This window comes from Lontra canadensis, unplaced genomic scaffold (assembly GCF_010015895.1).
Source record: "Lontra canadensis isolate GAN:19392208 unplaced genomic scaffold, GSC_riverotter_1.0 scaffold96, whole genome shotgun sequence".
Lineage (NCBI taxonomy): Eukaryota > Metazoa > Chordata > Mammalia > Carnivora > Mustelidae > Lontra > Lontra canadensis.
In genome coordinates, this window is record NW_022631090.1 from 4,095,866 (window position 1) to 4,112,811 (window position 16,946).

At 41.4% G+C, this 16,946-nt stretch overlaps 1 protein-coding gene across 12 annotated transcripts in view; it reads left to right on the forward strand.

The window, feature by feature from the left end:
- PAK3 (p21 (RAC1) activated kinase 3) overlaps positions 1-16,946 on the forward strand; it is a 240,398-nt gene that overhangs the window by 160,635 nt on the left and 62,817 nt on the right. For 6 of the 12 annotated variants that reach the window (XM_032837026.1, XM_032837029.1, XM_032837024.1 and 3 more), the window contains 4 exons: positions 10,796-10,896; positions 13,456-13,518; positions 15,122-15,166; positions 16,294-16,447. In XM_032837026.1, the coding sequence (XP_032692917.1) occupies positions 10,796-10,896; positions 13,456-13,518; positions 15,122-15,166; positions 16,294-16,447 (363 nt within the window). The remainder of the gene's footprint in view (positions 1-10,795; positions 10,897-13,455; positions 13,519-15,121; positions 15,167-16,293; positions 16,448-16,946) is intronic. The other 6 variants (XM_032837031.1, XM_032837030.1, XM_032837033.1 and 3 more) reach the window with 3 other exon arrangements.

The window sequence follows — 16,946 nt, forward strand, 5'->3', positions numbered from 1 at the left end:
CTCATTTAATAAATACCAATTTCCTTTTCTGCTTGGAATCAGTATATATTTTGCCCAAGATGTTAGGTTGAAGCCAAAAATACATCCATGACGTAGAACCTGTTTTTAAATCTTTTACCCACCTTGCACTGTCAATTTCTTTAAATACTTAGCACCAAAAAATCAAATCTATTTTTGTGTCTTACTTTCCTGTGTAGTCACCATGTAATACCTTCAAGTATTTCCAGTGGGAAAAATAAATTTGAAGACCTGCAAATGACATTCTTTCTATGCTACCCCCAACCAAAATAGAGGAAAACTAGAGAATTATTCCCTCCCCTGTGTAAGGGAAAATACACACTTCATGAAATGAATAAGAAATTCTCGCGGATCCCTGCTCATCCTGTCCCCCTAAACCACATTTGTTTATAGAGCAGAAGCGTCAGAGATGAGAACCATCTTTGTAGAAATCAGTTCCTCTGGCTCTCTTGCTCTCTGTGACACCACGTGCAAGGCTGCTGTTGCCATAGGAGGAACTATAACCCAGAACTGCTCGGGAACACTTCTTCTTACCCAAGTATAAGGCTTCAGAACATTTCCCTCGGGGGGAGGGGGCGATTATATGGCACAGTGTACTCTGTGACCCACACATCAAAGGCTTGAGCAGAACAGCGGGGGTTTTTTGGTTTTTTTTGTGTGTGTTTTTTTTTGTTTGTTTTTAATAAAACAAAACAAAACAAAAAACACAACAACTCCACTACCTAATGTACTTTCCTGGTAGTTAAGTAGACACGAAGCCATTTTAATTCTTAGAGGCCACAAGGGCAACATTCTGTAAATGATCTTTGTGAGGCATTGACTCACAGCCTCTTAGTGAATGGCAGAAATGAATGAACCACAGGAAACACCTATCACCCAGCTAAAGAGTGACCGAGTCACTGAGGATAATCTCTTAGGAGAAGTAGAAGTTGTTGCCTACAGGAGGTAGATGGCCCTTTAAAAATCCTTCCATTTCTTCCTAACGTGGCTTTCACAGAGTGAAGCTGGGAATATTGAGATGAGAAACAGGCATTCTGGTATGACAGATCTCTAACTTAGCCATCCCCTCTGCCCCTGCTGGAAATATTTTTTACGTCTGCACAAACTGTTTGGCTTTCAGGAACACAAAACATTTGAGTACAGATTACACCTGAGCAGGGAGAAGGGAGGTGGGTTTCTAGTGTCAAGCTGAGGGTTGCAGGGTGCGGGTCCCTCTTGGGAGAGCTCCAGCCCTAGCAACTCCAGTACAAGCCTCCTTGCAACATATCTTGTTAGGCCTCCTTTATCTCAAAGGATTTCAGGGAACATCACAGGACAGAGATGTGTAACTAGAAAGCTAGGCTGCATGCTAACTTGAAGCCCAGATCAGGTTTACTATCTATCTCAGTTTAAAAATGAGATGGACCAGAATTGGATGTGAATAGAGGCTTCCTGGAGCACTGTTTATAGTTCCCTGGTATACTTCACTCAGAAAAGATTTGTATCTGCTTTTTATGTGCCTAGCTCCATGCTGAGTGTTATGGGGCATAGTACACAGAAGACAGGGTTCCCTGTCCCCTTCTATAGATTTGTAACTTTCAGTCTGGTTGCAGAGTTCACACACACACACACACAGAGTTTATAGGAAATGCCTAGTAGGTGATCTTAGAGGCAACAGATCAACAGATGCAGTTACAGTAGTTCTCCCTATTCCATCCCCCCTGTATATTTTTCTTCTCAGCCGGTGTGAAGTAATCTACCATTTGAAAGCCCCCCCCCACCATGCCTTGTGTACCTTGCTAGCAGCAGATAGCTCCCTGAGTTGTCTTCCAGAAAGTACCTTCTCTATTATAACATCCACCTGCTCAAAAACCTTTTCTAGCACATTCTTTATTACCATCTCCAATTTCGTCTTCCTTCCTACTTTCCAAGGCTATATCCTATCTCTTTACCTGTGTGTCTTCCCACTTCCTCATCAATATGCTGTATACGTTCCTACTTACAAGCTTTGCTTCTCCTGTTTTTTTTCTACTTAGGGTGCCTTACCCTTTCCTGCCTGTCGATTTTTTAAAAGATTTTATTTATTTATTTGAGAGAGAGAGAGAATATGAGCGGGGGCAGAGGAGAGGGAGAAGCAGACTCCCCACTGAGCAGGGAGCCCGATGCAATGTGGGGCTCCATCCCAGGACCCTGAGATCATGACCTGTGCCTAGCCATTTTTTAAGACCATCTCTCAAGTCCTACCTCTTCTGGTGAGCTCTCACTATTCACTGCAGCCTTCTGTCCCCTTTTCATATACTACATCATTTACACTCTGTTCTTTTCAACCTACAACCTGATTGTCTTTGCTTTGGTAGTATTGATCACTATTTTTTATTTGCTAAGTGTGCTTCCCCAGTCAGATTGCAAGTCTAAAATATTACTTCAGTTCCTAATGAGCGACCTAGCACAGTCTGTCACTATACTGATCCACAAGGCTGTGTACACTGTCAAAGGAAAGAAAAGTGGGACAGTAGCAAGACAGAACTGTTCCTTTTAGAGCCACAGTTGTGAAATGCTTTCTGCTTGGAACTAGCCAGCCTGAGTGTGTGTGTGTGTGTGTGTGTGTGTGTGCGCGTGTGTGTGTGTGTTTGGAAAAATCATTTCTGCTTTCTACATCATATTTTGCTTTTAGCTTTCTGTATTAACTTGGCTTTAAATGTCACTTATTTTTCCTATGCCCCATGCCATAACCTCATGCTTTCAAAGAAATGATTATTATTCTGTGCCTTTAGGCTCCGTTTATGTAGGAAAGCATTTTCCTATGTCTGTTCACTGCCATTCCCTTTCTTCTCCTGCATGCTCTATTTTCAAGGAGCTAAAAAGTGCTCTACAATAGAATTCTGGATGTAACCATATGACATTATCCAATGAGAAAGCCCAACAAAACTTCCAGGAACTATAGGGGAAGATGAGTGGAATTCCTACAATGAGGAAGATTCAGGTGACCATTTTCTAGAATGCTTTCAGAAGGCAAACATAGCATCATCATCCAGGAATTCCATGTGGGGGAGAATTGGTCACTTTGCTGTAACTTGAACCCTGTCCAACTCTGTTGCCAATATATGCTTTTGGCCCCAGAGTGGTACCTGGCAAGAGGTATGTCTGAATGAGTTTGGACTCATCCCTGCCATTGAGAAAGAACAACCCCACTGCTGCCACCAACATCTTCAACTTTAACAAGTACTTTAAAACATATCCTCCCACCTCACAGCCTTTTTAGGGAACCTGAATCCTAGTCTCCTCACCCATGAACACATAAAGGCACATAGGCATGACTAGTCTCCATCTTATAAGGTCTCATTTCATGTAATGAAGGTCATTCATCCATTCATTCATTTATTCATGTGCTTATTCATCAAGTATTTGTTGAATCGGGTACTGTGTTAGATAGATGTTGGGATACAGAGGTAGCTAAGTCTTAGTTTCTGCCTTTAAGGAACTGATGGCCTAGTGAGGGACACAGACAAGTCAGTCATCAATTAGAGTTTACTGTGGTTAAGTGCAGTACAGAACTAGGCACTGAGGAAAGGCAACTATTCAAGACCAAGGGGGAAGTTAGGGCAGTCTTCCTGGAGGAAGTAAACACTGAACTGAGGTGAGTCTTAAAGAAGAGAGCTAGCCATGTCAGGGATGGGTGGCATTCCAGATAGAAGGAGCAGCATTATGAAGGCTGTAGGCATGACACATTATTAGCGGGAGTTCTATGAATACAACTACAAGTAGTTCCGAGTAGCTAGTGCATAGAGCACGAGTTAGCGAGGGGGGTGGGAGATGGAGCCATGGAAGTAATTGGGGAGAGGATCCTGGAGGGCTTATATATGCCATACTAAGGGCTTTGAATTTGATTTTGAAGGCATTAGGGAAGCACTGATGCAGAACATTATCAGATTTGTGTTTCAAAATATCACTCCAGCCACAGGAGAAGAGTGAACTATGGGGGTGGGGGGCCGGGGGGCGGGCAAGAGGAAGGAGACTAATGGAGTTATGTGGCTGAGAAATGACGTTGGCCTGGCCTAACGGCCAGTATCAGAACAGAAGAGGACAACACAGAGGGAATATTTATGAGAAAGCATTAGCAGAGCTAGGCAACTAAGAGGATGATGAGAAGAGAAGGGTGAGGTAGGGAACATGGGATGATTTGTCATTTCTTGTTTTATGTGGGAGAAGGCAGTGGAAAATTCATTTACTTTTGAAAATATCAAAATAGAGGTGTTCAGAATGCAACTCCATGGGGTCAGGGTAGAGCAGAGAGGTCAGACTGGACATCCATAAGGTAAACCACTAATGTAGCTGGGAAGTGGAACCGTACAAGTAGGTGAGGTGGCCAAAGAGAGAGATGTATTGCTAAGAAGAGATGAGGACCTATGACAGCTCCTGGGAAATACCGTTTAAATAGTCAACAGAAGACCCAGAAATTCAGCAACAGGCTCTAGGAAAGGACTGTGTGAAAGAAGGCAGGAAGGATTTCATTTCATGAAGTTCAGGGTCAGCAATATCAGTTTAGACTGAAAGGTCAACAGTTTTAAGGACTGAAAGTGGGCATTTTCAAGTAGGAGATTCATTCAGGACCTCAGGGACTCATTGCACTGGTTTGAGGAGTGAAGGTTGAGGGAGTCTGGGTTGCCTTTTCAAGAAGTTTAAGCTCCAGAAGGAAAGGTGAAGCTATAGCAGGGAGAGAAATATGTGAGGTGTCAGAGGGTTTTAATTTTTAAGGATGAAAGGGATCTCAGCAGGTCTCACAAGCAAGACAGGAAGTGTCAGTAGGGAAGGAGAGATTGAAGATACAAGAAGAAATAGACAAAATAGTTGGTGGTGTGAGAACCCTGGAGAAGTGTAAAGGACTGGTATCTGGAGCATCAGTGGAGAGAGAAACCTCAGGCAGAGGGGGGGCGGACACTGCTTCCGGTGAGACATGAGATATTACTGATGGAGAAAAATGCAATTGGAGTGGGACAGAAAGCCAAGTCAAAGGAGTTCCAAACTGATGGCCTCCATTTTTCTCAGTGAAGTGAAGGAATTTCGTATGCAGAAAGTCAAGGAGGAGAGGGTGAAGCAGAAGCTTGAGCAAAAGTGGGAAAGTTCTAGAATATTCAGTAAAAGAAGTGGGAAGGGAAGTTGGCAACAAACAAGAAGAATATTGTCAAACACACTTATGACCAACTATGGTCTCTGACTTTTATAGTATGAGCCAATCTACGTAGCTGTGTGATTTTTTTTTTCCTCCAATAGCTTGTCAGCCTCAGTCTAGAATTGGAGGTTTCATGGTTGCATTCTATTAGAGTAGATTTTTGCAGGAGAATGGCAAGAGTAAGTCAGAGAGTGGCATTGCTTCCAGACCAGTGGCTTAAGAGTAATTTAAATGATGGACCAAAGAGTCTAGGCCATAAGGAAGCTGGAAACTTGGCAAGAATGGAGGGATCCAGGGATTAGTATTTTTGTTGAGACCAAAGAACAATTAAAAAAAGATTAAGGGCTGGAAAGAGAGCTAGCATTTTGGGAAGCTGGAATAATGGGGTTTAATATTTCAAAGAAAGGATCATTCTGGATAATGAAAAGGCCTGGGGTACCTGTCGTCCTCCACTCGGCACATGATCTGTGGAGCTTAGAAAATCATTTGTCCAGGTCTCACCCCCACAAATCCTGCTATAGTAACTTCTGGGTGGGCCCTAGGCATTGGTCTTTTATAGAAATCTACAGATTATTCTAATGAGTGGCCCTGGTTGACAACCACTGGGTTAGTGGTGGCCATAGGAGCAGATTGAACTAGAAGGGAGCTGAAATTCATTAGTGTTGAGGGAGGTCAAGGAGTTAAAAGGAAAGAGTGTGAAAGAGATGTCCATTTATATATATCACGTTTCACAGAGTGATGGCAGCGCTGAGGGTAGGAAGGAAGACCAGGAGCCTGAGTCCTCAATGGATAAGGGGACTTGGCCAAAAGCACTGAATGGCAGTAACCTCAAAGAAGGGGCTTTTGTAGGCAAGTGCAGAAGTACTGATCTCAGATCAACAGCTTTGAAATGAAAGGGGAAACCCCGCCCTGCCTCATTCCTCCACACCTAAGAACTTGGGATGAGGAAGAATGAGCAGCGTCCATCAGGATTATCTGAGGAAGTGGTACCCCCATTGGAGAGTAGAATTGGAAGTTGTTTTTCTCCACCCCAGTTGCTTAATGGAGAAAGCAGAAGAGCTTTACAAATTAAAGGTTCTGGGCTCTGCCCCAGACTAACTGAATCTGAATCTCTCGGGGTGAGGTTCAGACACCTCCCTCTCTCTAAATTTTCCCAATGAGAGTGATGCACAGTGCAGTTTGAAACCTGAGGCAAGAAGTGAAGAGAGCATTTAATGAACAGGTTGAAGGTTTAGGGAATTGGTAATGGAATAAGCTGTAGGTACTGGGGAAAATGCAGGACATTGATTGGGGTAGGGCGTAGAGGAGGATGGATAACTAGGGGGCTTTTCTTTCTTTAACATGTAAGTGAGATGGAGAAAGGTGTCAAGATGAGAGACTCTCTGGTGGTTCACTGGCCCCTGGAGTTATAGCCAGAACTCATGCACACCCAGAGGGTCCCAAGGCCAAACACTTTGTAGACTGTAGTCTAGTTGGCAACCTGTGGCCTTAGTTCTATGTTCCAGTAGGGTATGGATGATACACTTAGAAAGTGGTACTCATTTGTTTTCTGCTCTCTGCAGACATCATCCCAGAGCTGATCAGGCTGAGTCTTACTGGGCCAAGATTCAGGTTAGACTGTATCTTAATGTAAATAACCAATACTCAATAGAATTTTCTGGAAGGATATACAGACAGACATTTTAGTGTAAAGGAAAAGAGACAAAAAATTCTCATCTAAGCACCATTCAATCATATTTACTGAAGACTAGGACTCAAAAATGTTGTTTTTTTTTAAATGATACTGAATAATAAATGGTGTAGCTGTTAAGAATGTGGGCTCTGTAGATATGGTTGGGACCTAGGTTCAAATTCTGGCTCTGACACCTGCTAGCTCTATAACCCTGGGTATGTGGTTGAACCTTACTCACACTTTCCTCATCTACAGAACAATAATACAATACTAATAAGGTTTACCTAATGAGATTGTGATGGAAATTAAATGAGATGACCCTAGAAGCACTTTTTGCACATGGTGACTGTTCCCTAAATTAAAATCATTAAGTGTGCAGACATAAGCCAGGTGCTAAGGGATGTGAGAATGAATAAGATACAGTCTTTTCTGTCAAGTATCTCCAATTTTATCTAGAGAGACAGGTATATAAAGAAGAAATAACAATCCAGTATTGATCCATGCCAAGATCTGAGTATGCACTGGACAGTTCTATGGAAGCCTGAAGAGAAGGGCATTTAACTTCATCTGCAAAGGGAAGACATAACAAGACTTCCCAAAGAAGAGGAAGCCCAAGAGTGAGTGAGTCTTCAAGAATAAGGACTAATGGGAGTTATCCATCCAAACTGTGGGGTGAGGGATCTTGGTAAGATAGAAGAGTTGCCAGGACTTGGCCTAGCATGAAAGTCTTGGCAGTAAGAGAAAAATCTAGCTGTTTAAGGAGCATGATGTGGGTATGGGACAGTGGGAGTTATGGCAAGAATAGACCACAGAGAGGTAAGCTTGGGGCAGATTGTGCAGGCCCCTGGGTAGCATGTTAATGAGCATGAACTTCTACCATATGGGCAATGGGGGGTCATTTATGGATCTTAATGACAGGGATGTGGTCAGATTTGTGTTCATTACAAAGTAATGAAGAGCAGGAGGCAAGATTGGAGGCAATAAGACCAGGTGAGAAATAATGGTACCTTAGACTAAGGTGATGGTTTGTGGGGAAGAAAGGAAGAACATAGATTCAAGATGAGTGTGGGAGACACTAGAATTTGGTGACCAATTAAGGTAGAAATACAGTGGCAATCAAAGAAGCTGCCAAATTTATGGCTTGGGAAGTTGGGCCAGTGCTGAATTACCCAATAACGAGAGTAAGCAGGGACTGCAGGCCCCACAAATCAGGGGCCCCCAAAACCTGGCCACGTTTTTAGTCTGTATATGTAAATTTTAGAAAGACTTCATCACCATAGGAGTAGCAGAACTTTTTGGACTTTTTAACCTTTTTATGCTTTACTATTGTTTTTATTTGAATTACATATTGGAGTGGGGTTTCATAATCTTTTCATTGCTCAGGGCCTCCCAAAAGAGTTGGTGTCTAAAGCCTGAATCCTTTCTGATCTGGGTGGTTAGTGGTATCATTTCACTGAGAGAACATGGACTTGGAGGAAGAGTAAGTTTGGGCTTCCCGCCTTTGATAGGCTTAGCCCTGAGTGAAGGGAAGGGCATGATCAGGCTGGTGAGGGACTGGCAAATGGGTAGCCTTCTAGAGAGACTCCACAAAGCCAATTGATATAGCTCAGCCCAAGTGAAGTGGTTAGGGCTAAGTCAATAGTCCTCAAACATTCGACCAATACTAATGGAAAGTAAAGAGAGACTGCTAGCAAGAGAGGTCATGAATGCAAGCTGATACAGTGATTGGAGTCATAGATTGAGCTATGGGTTCTCAACCTAGAGTCGGGGGAGTTTTAAGCCTTTGAAATTATATGCAAAATTGTGTATATGTGTACAGTGTAATTATGGGCAGGAGTTCCACAGCCTTCTTCAGAATTTCAGAGCTGTCTTTGACCCCAAGAGAGTCACCTGTCACTAGGAGTAGATTAACTATGAAGCGAATAACACTTCTTTAGAGTTCCTCACTGCCTTGGGGAACTGGCAGTCTTTGTAGTGTGTTTTTCCTTAAAGGGAACATTCCTCTTGAATTGTGTAAAACATTTGGTCACACAATGCCCAGATCATCCCTAGCCAACCACGGATCAGGAAGTTACCCAGTATGGGTTAGTTTCTGGCATCAGATACCATCCAAGAGGGATGAGTGCAAAGAAAGGACTGTTAAAGGCCAAAGACTGCATTAGAAAAGGCAGAAGGGCAAGCAGTGCCAATCAAATAAAGAATGGCACCGATGGAGGAGGAGAATAAGACCACACTGTGAAGGAAGTAAAAAGAGAGAGAGTCAGCTACACCCAACATGGATGGGAGAGCAGGGAAGAGAAAAAACAAGGACACAATCAGAGAGTGGCTAGGATAATGGCCTGGCAGCCAAGCAAGTATGAGTGGTGGTTATGGAACCAAAACACACAGCAGAAGTAGGTACCCACATAAAAAGGTCTAAGCTTCATATTCAATAAAGCAGACTTTCTGTAAACACAGCATCCAAGCTGAAGTCAAGTTGAATGGCACATATATACTTTTCAAAATGAGTCCTAATGTGTTCTGTGGCCAGACAAAGGCTTTGAGTGACCCTTGTTGCCCCACCCCCCACCCCTGCCTCCAATCTTTCTTTCCTAATCCTGTATCTTAATCTTCTTACTCCTTGAATGTCTGTATTTCTGCACCATCTCTCTGTCATCTGGCTGGAGATACGGAGTAGTGAGAGAGGGTAGAAAGAGAAAAGAAACCATGAGAATGACATTTGAATGTGAAAGGTTTTGAATTGAAAATTTATCCTGGGTAACCCATAAAACCAGTAATCCATATGTGGTTAATTGAATGTTGTCTAAAATTCAGGCCAAGGAAACATCTATTTGAACCAGAGTGTTCTAAGTTGGCCACCCTGGCAATTCTGAGGTTGACTGGTTTCAATTGGGCAAATCATGCTGACTTTCCCATTATTAGGAGGGTGAGTATTTTTATTATCTTTTGAGTGTAAAATGCACCCCAATCAGGGATACGTGCTCTGATGTGCTTATGTGGCTATTATGGAACCTACCTAATGCCATTTTACATTTCCACGGCAACTTCCTTATGGAATCTATTCCAAGATAAACTAATTTCATTACAGTTCCCAACTTAATTTCTCCAGTGATAATATCTTTAAAGGTTTGACATATTAACTGTGGAAGTGTTTCTTCATAGTTGTGTCACTATGAAAAATCCGCTACTTGAGGACTATGATTTTGAATGGCTAATATGACAAAAAAAAATATTAGGAACATGGAGAGATAGCTACAAACTGGAATGACTGAGCCAAGGCATTGATTTGAGGTTACTAAGAACTAAGTAAAATTAATTCAGTAAAAAGCAGCCATTTATATTTTCTTACTAGCAAACTGCTGAGGAGTAAATGATTACAAACATTTTTAATGATAAAGATGTGTAACATTAATGGTTTGCAGTAGTATTCTCACTGAAAAGACAAAGAGTGTATTAAAATATGCTTCATAATGTAAACATAAATAAGTTCTATTTCGCTATGGTTAACATGGAAACAATTCATTAATGCTTTTATAGACAGCTTTAGCACTTTTATGTTCTTTTTTTTTCTAATAGTGAGACTTAGCTTGACCTGATCATAATGAATTGCTTCTTTAGTAAGTCCTATTCAATCCAACAAAGCCAGTTAACCACAATATACCTAGATATCTGTTGGTTACATTTTTAGACTGGTAAAGGACATAAATCAATGTGACTGCAAGTTTTGTTGGAACTGGAGTTGGGGAATTTGTAAATCATCTGGATGTAATATTTTTTGTCAAACTCTCAGCTACTTCTGCAGATGAAATTATAATTTCTGGAGCTAAATCCTATTAAGCTTGTGTTGGATTCAGTTGTCTTTCAGCTTTGTAGTTGTTTTTGATGAACCTAATTGTACAACTTAGAGATGACAAAACTATGTCCCCAATAAATACCTGTTAACATTTTGCCTTTAGCCAATAAGAAGAAGGAGAAAGAACGCCCAGAGATCTCTCTTCCTTCAGACTTTGAACATACGATTCATGTGGGGTTTGATGCTGTCACCGGGGAGTTCACTGTAAGTAAGCTCCTTATTGTTTTGCAAGCCATGAAAAAATTCCTTTGTGAAAATAGGTTTCAAGAAAGCCTGCCCGTGTCCCAGAATGTCAGGCTTGATGCTTTGGATGATTTCAAGGAAGATGGACTATACTAAGTCAATCCCCATTGGAACTAGAGAGTGGCAAGAGTATTGGGAAAAATTATTTTATCCATCGTAAAAATGTCTAATCGCAGTTAGTCTTCAATGTGATTGGAAATGCGAATTTTCTATGGCACAGGAGACGTAGTCCTGGTAGAGACTCTTTTGAGTCTGTTCTTTATTGTTTGAAGTGAATCAGAGAATCAACTGACTCAACTTGGCCAGTGAAGACAGTCCATCTGAATAATTCAGGCTTGACATTAGAACCTGGATTACTCAGATAAGCTAACCACACTAACCAAAAATCTCTGTACAACTGACCTGGTCTTCCCTTTGATTTCAAGAACATGGCTTATTTTTAGGCTTATTAACAGGTATATTTCAAAGGCCTTCAAAACAACAAACCCCATGTTTCAGGAAGAAAATTTATGAATATATCTTGTGTGCTTTAGTGGTTATGTGCTTTAAATATATGCAATCCACAACAAATACCAATACAAATTCTCCAGAAAGACCAGAGCTATAGACTCAGCCTTTCTTTGGATATCTGTAGTGCTCAAATAACACAAGATCTATCATTTTGTACTTTTTTTTTTCAAGATCTGGCATCTTTGTTTTTAGATGAATGAAGGAAAAGATGTGGCTAGAAATATGTCCCCAGGAAGATCAACTACCTTTTTCTGTACTAGTAAGGATCTCAATAAAAATGTACATTCTGAGATAATGAGTACTTTTATTCAGAAAAAAAAAGTCTTTTATGATATCATCACCACTGAATCTTGGGTTCTAAAACCAATAATTTTAGAGGTAAAATAATTAAATTTTCTGTTTCATAACTTGATGGTTAATAAGTAAACTTATATGACTGAGTGAACCAAAAAGGGGTGGGGGACAAATTAACTGGATTTGGAGAAGCAAACCATGTCTCTGAATTGACAGCCAAATTGCCCTTTTTTTTTCCCCCCAATTCTGGAAGTATGCAATATGAGAATAAAATCAAAACGGAGTAAACATCTTGGCCTTGCAAAGTAACGTGAGCTGATTATTTCTGTACTCTCAATACAAAGTAGAAGAGAACGTAAAGAAATACTGATGTTGATAAAGTTGAGACACTGGTAGGATTTAACCAATTTCATCCGTGGAGTCAGAGACATTATTCAAATGGCCTTGACTGCTGTCACCACTACCATTACCACTGTCACCACCCCCCAAAAACAATAATAATGATTTTTGTAATCTAAACAAAAATACTACAACTTTTTTGACGTTTGAAACAGTCAAAGCACTTCAACTTTATAAATGTGGTTTATTAACTGTTCCCTCTTTTTATTTTAAGAACATTATGCTTCCAGTTTTGACCTGTTTTATTTTCTGTGTGCTTTTCTTCTGCATTAACTTTTCTTATGTTTTATTGTTCTCATGCCACTTTTTTTTTTCCTTCCTTTTTATGGTCTGATGTGAAAGCTTTCTCCTCCACTATTCTCATGTGACATTCTGGTTCCTTTCTAATTTGCTTTTTAAATTTTTTCTGCACTTTCCAACTTGCTTGACATCTTATGATACCATCTATCTTGAGTTATTTCTTTGTTCTTTTGGGGTTCTGAATGGAAATGAAAAAAAGTGAATCACCATCATTTGGCTGACTGCATTATCACTTGGCCATCGGTTAGAACCCAAAGAACCCACCAGAGAGGGCTGGGGGTGGGATATGCGACAGGCACTCTTTCCAATTTTAGCCAACAGATTGATACAACTGAACCCAACCAAACCAACACCTGCCCCCCCCACCGCCTCCCCCGCACCCAATTTAAAATAAAACATCTGTTTGGATGCAAGCAGTTGTTGGAAATCCTTTGAAGATATGGACAGACAACAGGCTAAATTTGGAAATCTGATGCATTTATTGTCCTCTTGTGGTCTTTTGAAACTATTTGTCCACACATTGTATTTAAAGACACCAAATTCTGTCCTTTTTAATTCTTTTCACCTATGGTTTACGTTTATGGTTTATCAACTTTAAAAACTGCCCAATGATAATAAGCTTTTAAAATCATTTTGGTGGTAGCATTTAAAATTGGGTCCTATTTGCCACAGTACCACTAATGTATTGCGTGCATGCTTGCGTATGTGCACAGGCACGTGTGGTGGGGGGCATAGTGCCAAATTTGATTATTGCTGTTGCTTAGGTTGAATTTTGAGCAATTTGTTGAACTGTCTTGTTCAGTTGTCTTCCAAGGGCCTGTCATTATGAATGCTTGGATGCCTATTTGGTGTGCCCCTTGATGATTGTCCTATGGCTAGTTGGTCCATATAACCTTGTACACCTGGTTATACACTTGGACCTTGAGATTCAAATTCGGTTGGGAGGTGAGATTTGGGGTATTAAACTATGAAAAGTCCTTACCCTTTATATTGCCATTTTTGTCCCAAATACTTCAGAACTCCCCCTTCCAGACCTCTAGACCTGTGACGGTCGCTTCCAGTGAATCAGAGGGAAAAATGGTATGAGTGATATACATGATCATTCTTATAAGATAAATGCTTGGCCTGTTGTATCATGCTGCCATTTTCCTGGGCTACACCGGACAATCCCCAGCTTGTTGTACATCTGGTTGTTTTTGTACACGTGGTCAGGCATTGAAATGTGCTCCTGCTTCTGATGCTCATACTTCTAGGTCTCCATTAGCTGTCTTAACTTTTGGGATTTGTACCTCAATCTGGAGTAATGAGATGGCTTTCTGATGATGTCCCTTTTGGGCATACATTCAAATTTAAGTGTAAGGTCTCATTGATCTACTAGTTTATCTCAACTTCTCAAAGAAACAAGAAATGATGTCAGCAGGGTAGTCATGGGGTAAGTATAGTTGTCTGAAGGATCTTCTGCAATTGACAGCATGTTTCCCTGCTGTCTAGTGATCACGAGACTTTGATTTATCACAAAAGTTTAGAAGTGCCATCAGAATGTATAATAACAGAATATTCTGATAATTACGGTAATGATCATGCCAGTGATGTCTGCCCTAGTTGTTATGTGCAATGCATACCTGGTTTTGTAACACTTAATAACTCCTTTGGCCATGACAGTATTAACCAAATGCTATTAATTGCACTTAGAATCAGAACTGGGATCATGCATGGGCTCCTGAATTCAAATATGTGGCTTAAGGCTTTAGCATCGAATTGCGTGATTAATGCATGTCAAAGTGTTGTTTCACTGTGCTTGGAGTAACCCCAAATACCAGGAATCAAAGACCTGTATCCCAAATCAAACCAGTTGGGTCGAAGCATGTTTCTGTAGCTTTGGAGACAATCTCTTAATTTAGACAAAGTTGTTACCTTATATCTGAACTCATTTTGTGGGAAGCCAGGACTTCAGAACTGTAGCACTAAAATGGAAATTGTTCATATATGCTTTGAAATGCAATGGTTTCCCTTTTTCCCCTGGTCTACAGAAACTCAAAGGTAGAGTCTGACTGTGTGGGAAATCCTTAATCTAGTTTTCCCTAAACCAGTCATGACTTTCTCACTGCATCTTGCAGAAGAATCGCATCAATGAGAATGCAGTGAAATTTAGCATTCCTGTGTCACCATCCTGTCCATTTTAGCCACACAGACACTTCCTCTGTGAAACAGGAAATTGTTACCCAGAATTGGGAACTGAAATTTGTAAGTTCATCACATGGCCATTGGCTACCTGTGATCACCCAGTCGTAAACACAGACTTACAAATTATCGTCAAAACTTTTCATGATGCCATCCTTCTTCCCTCCAAAGTCATGTTTCTGCCTTCTGGTAATTTCTCCAGTCCTTTAACTGTAATTCTTACTATTGTGTATTTATGGAGGAAACACCTGGCCCCAAGTGGAATTACGCGTCCCAACTTGAGAACGTTGTCTTTTTTCTCCCCCTCTGTTTCCTGCAATCTGTTGTCCTAACCTGTCCTGCCCTTGATGGAGTTAAGACCTCTCGATTTTCATAACCGCCCCATTTGAGAAGGGATGACCCCCCCCCATTCAGACCCATTGGTTTCATCTCCTCCCACCTTCTAAGTTGTCCCACATTCTGTTTTAACTTTCTTTTCTTTCTTTATTTACGTCCATTACAGCCAGATCTCTATGGCTCACAGATGTGCCCAGGGAAGCTCCCAGAGGTGCGTCACAGGCCCAAAAGAAGCTTGCATCAAAGTGCTTCTTTGAGATGTCATAGCACTGCGCAGCAGGTTCATGTGTGTGCAGTAGAGTTGTTGCTTGGCTTATCTCACTTTTTCGTTGTCATTCCCAAACTCTGGAGGCCCACGTCACACATTGTTTTGCCGAGACTTCGGAGGGCAAGGCCACGCAAATTGTGTCTAGATGCACTCCAGGAACAGTGTGTCTGTCTCTCACTCCAAGTTGCCCTTGGAGGCTGGACAATTACAAAATGGGGGCATCCGTAGGCTGAACGTGTAGGAAAGAAGGCTCAACGCTCAACGCGAAGCTAATCTTTCAGCGTAATTGGTGCAATTGTCCCGGGTTCGAGTTCCAAACGCTCCCTCCTCTCTGCTCTAAATCCTTTAGAGTATTGCCAATTCTCACAAGGCTTTGCCACGGGTGTCACAGTCCCCAGGTTCTATGTGGCCAATGAGCAAAGTGGGGAGGAGGGGATGGAGGGAGGTGAGGAGAAACTATTTAGCACCTCCTGGCTGTTGCTCCTCCTCTATTCTATTTTTGCCTCCTCTCAATCCCCCTCTGTATTAAAGCCCTAGAGCACCCACCCCCAAAAATTACATTTTGTAATCGCAAAGTGGAAACTGCCCAAGGGTGAGGCTTTTCTTCCATTCGGAAAGATCTTCCGATTACTACATGCCCAGAAAGAGCTTATGTGATTCTAGTCATATAAAATCCATTTATCTGCACTATACTATACTGTGCACAAATTTAGAGAAGTCTTGCTATGTCTGCCCTGAGTCGCCAGAAAAAATAAGCTAAGCCGTAAACATCATTTCATGGATGAGCAGAATTAATATGGAGGTGATTTTCATGCGCTTTTTTTTTCTATCACAGTCATACTCCCACCCACCCTTTTTAAGTTGGATCCTAGTTTTACCTATGTGTTTTAATTAGAGAAGAGAATGATTGCATTATTAAGTTACTAACTTTAAATCTAGAGTGTCACTCCAGTTTCCCAAGTGTAATCCTACAGGTAGCATGGGCTTCTTGGTGAAGAACTTTACTGGAACATGAAAATGCAGCTGCTGAATGTTCTGAGCTGCCATTCTTTCCCTCTGGTTGTCCACAGGGAATCCCTGAGCAGTGGGCACGGTTACTCCAAACCTCCAACATAACAAAACTGGAACAGAAGAAGAACCCACAAGCCGTCCTGGATGTTCTCAAATTCTACGATTCCAAAGAAACGGTCAACAACCAGAAATACATGAGCTTTACATCGGGAGGTAAGAGGATTCCAAGGTATCAAAGAGAGAAGAAGGAATTCTCATCTCAGAGCCTCAGGATTAGACCAGAATGCCTGTAGGGCATCTGAAGTCAGTTCTAGTACCTTCTCCAAATGACTTCAGTGACAGTAAATGGAAAGATAGGCTGGAAGGTAAAGTTGATGTGAGGCAGTTTATGACTTGGCTGTTTTTAGAACTCGAGTAGGGGGAATTAATTGCTCAGTGAAGCAGCAGTTGTCACTTTGAATCAGCAATCACAAGTGTTTGGTCTCTGCACTGGCATGAAGAAGACACTTCCTTATTCATGTAGGATCAGGCCTTGTGATGTGTCCATGAGATAAGAGGCATATGGGTCCAACCGTGGTCTCCTAAAGTTTATTTTTTCCCTCCAATTCATTGAATTGGACCCTGATGATACAGCATTCATTTTGTGGTTGCCAGGTTATTTTAATCCAACTTCAAAATCAGGCTTAAAGAAAGAAATCACGTCTGGCTATTT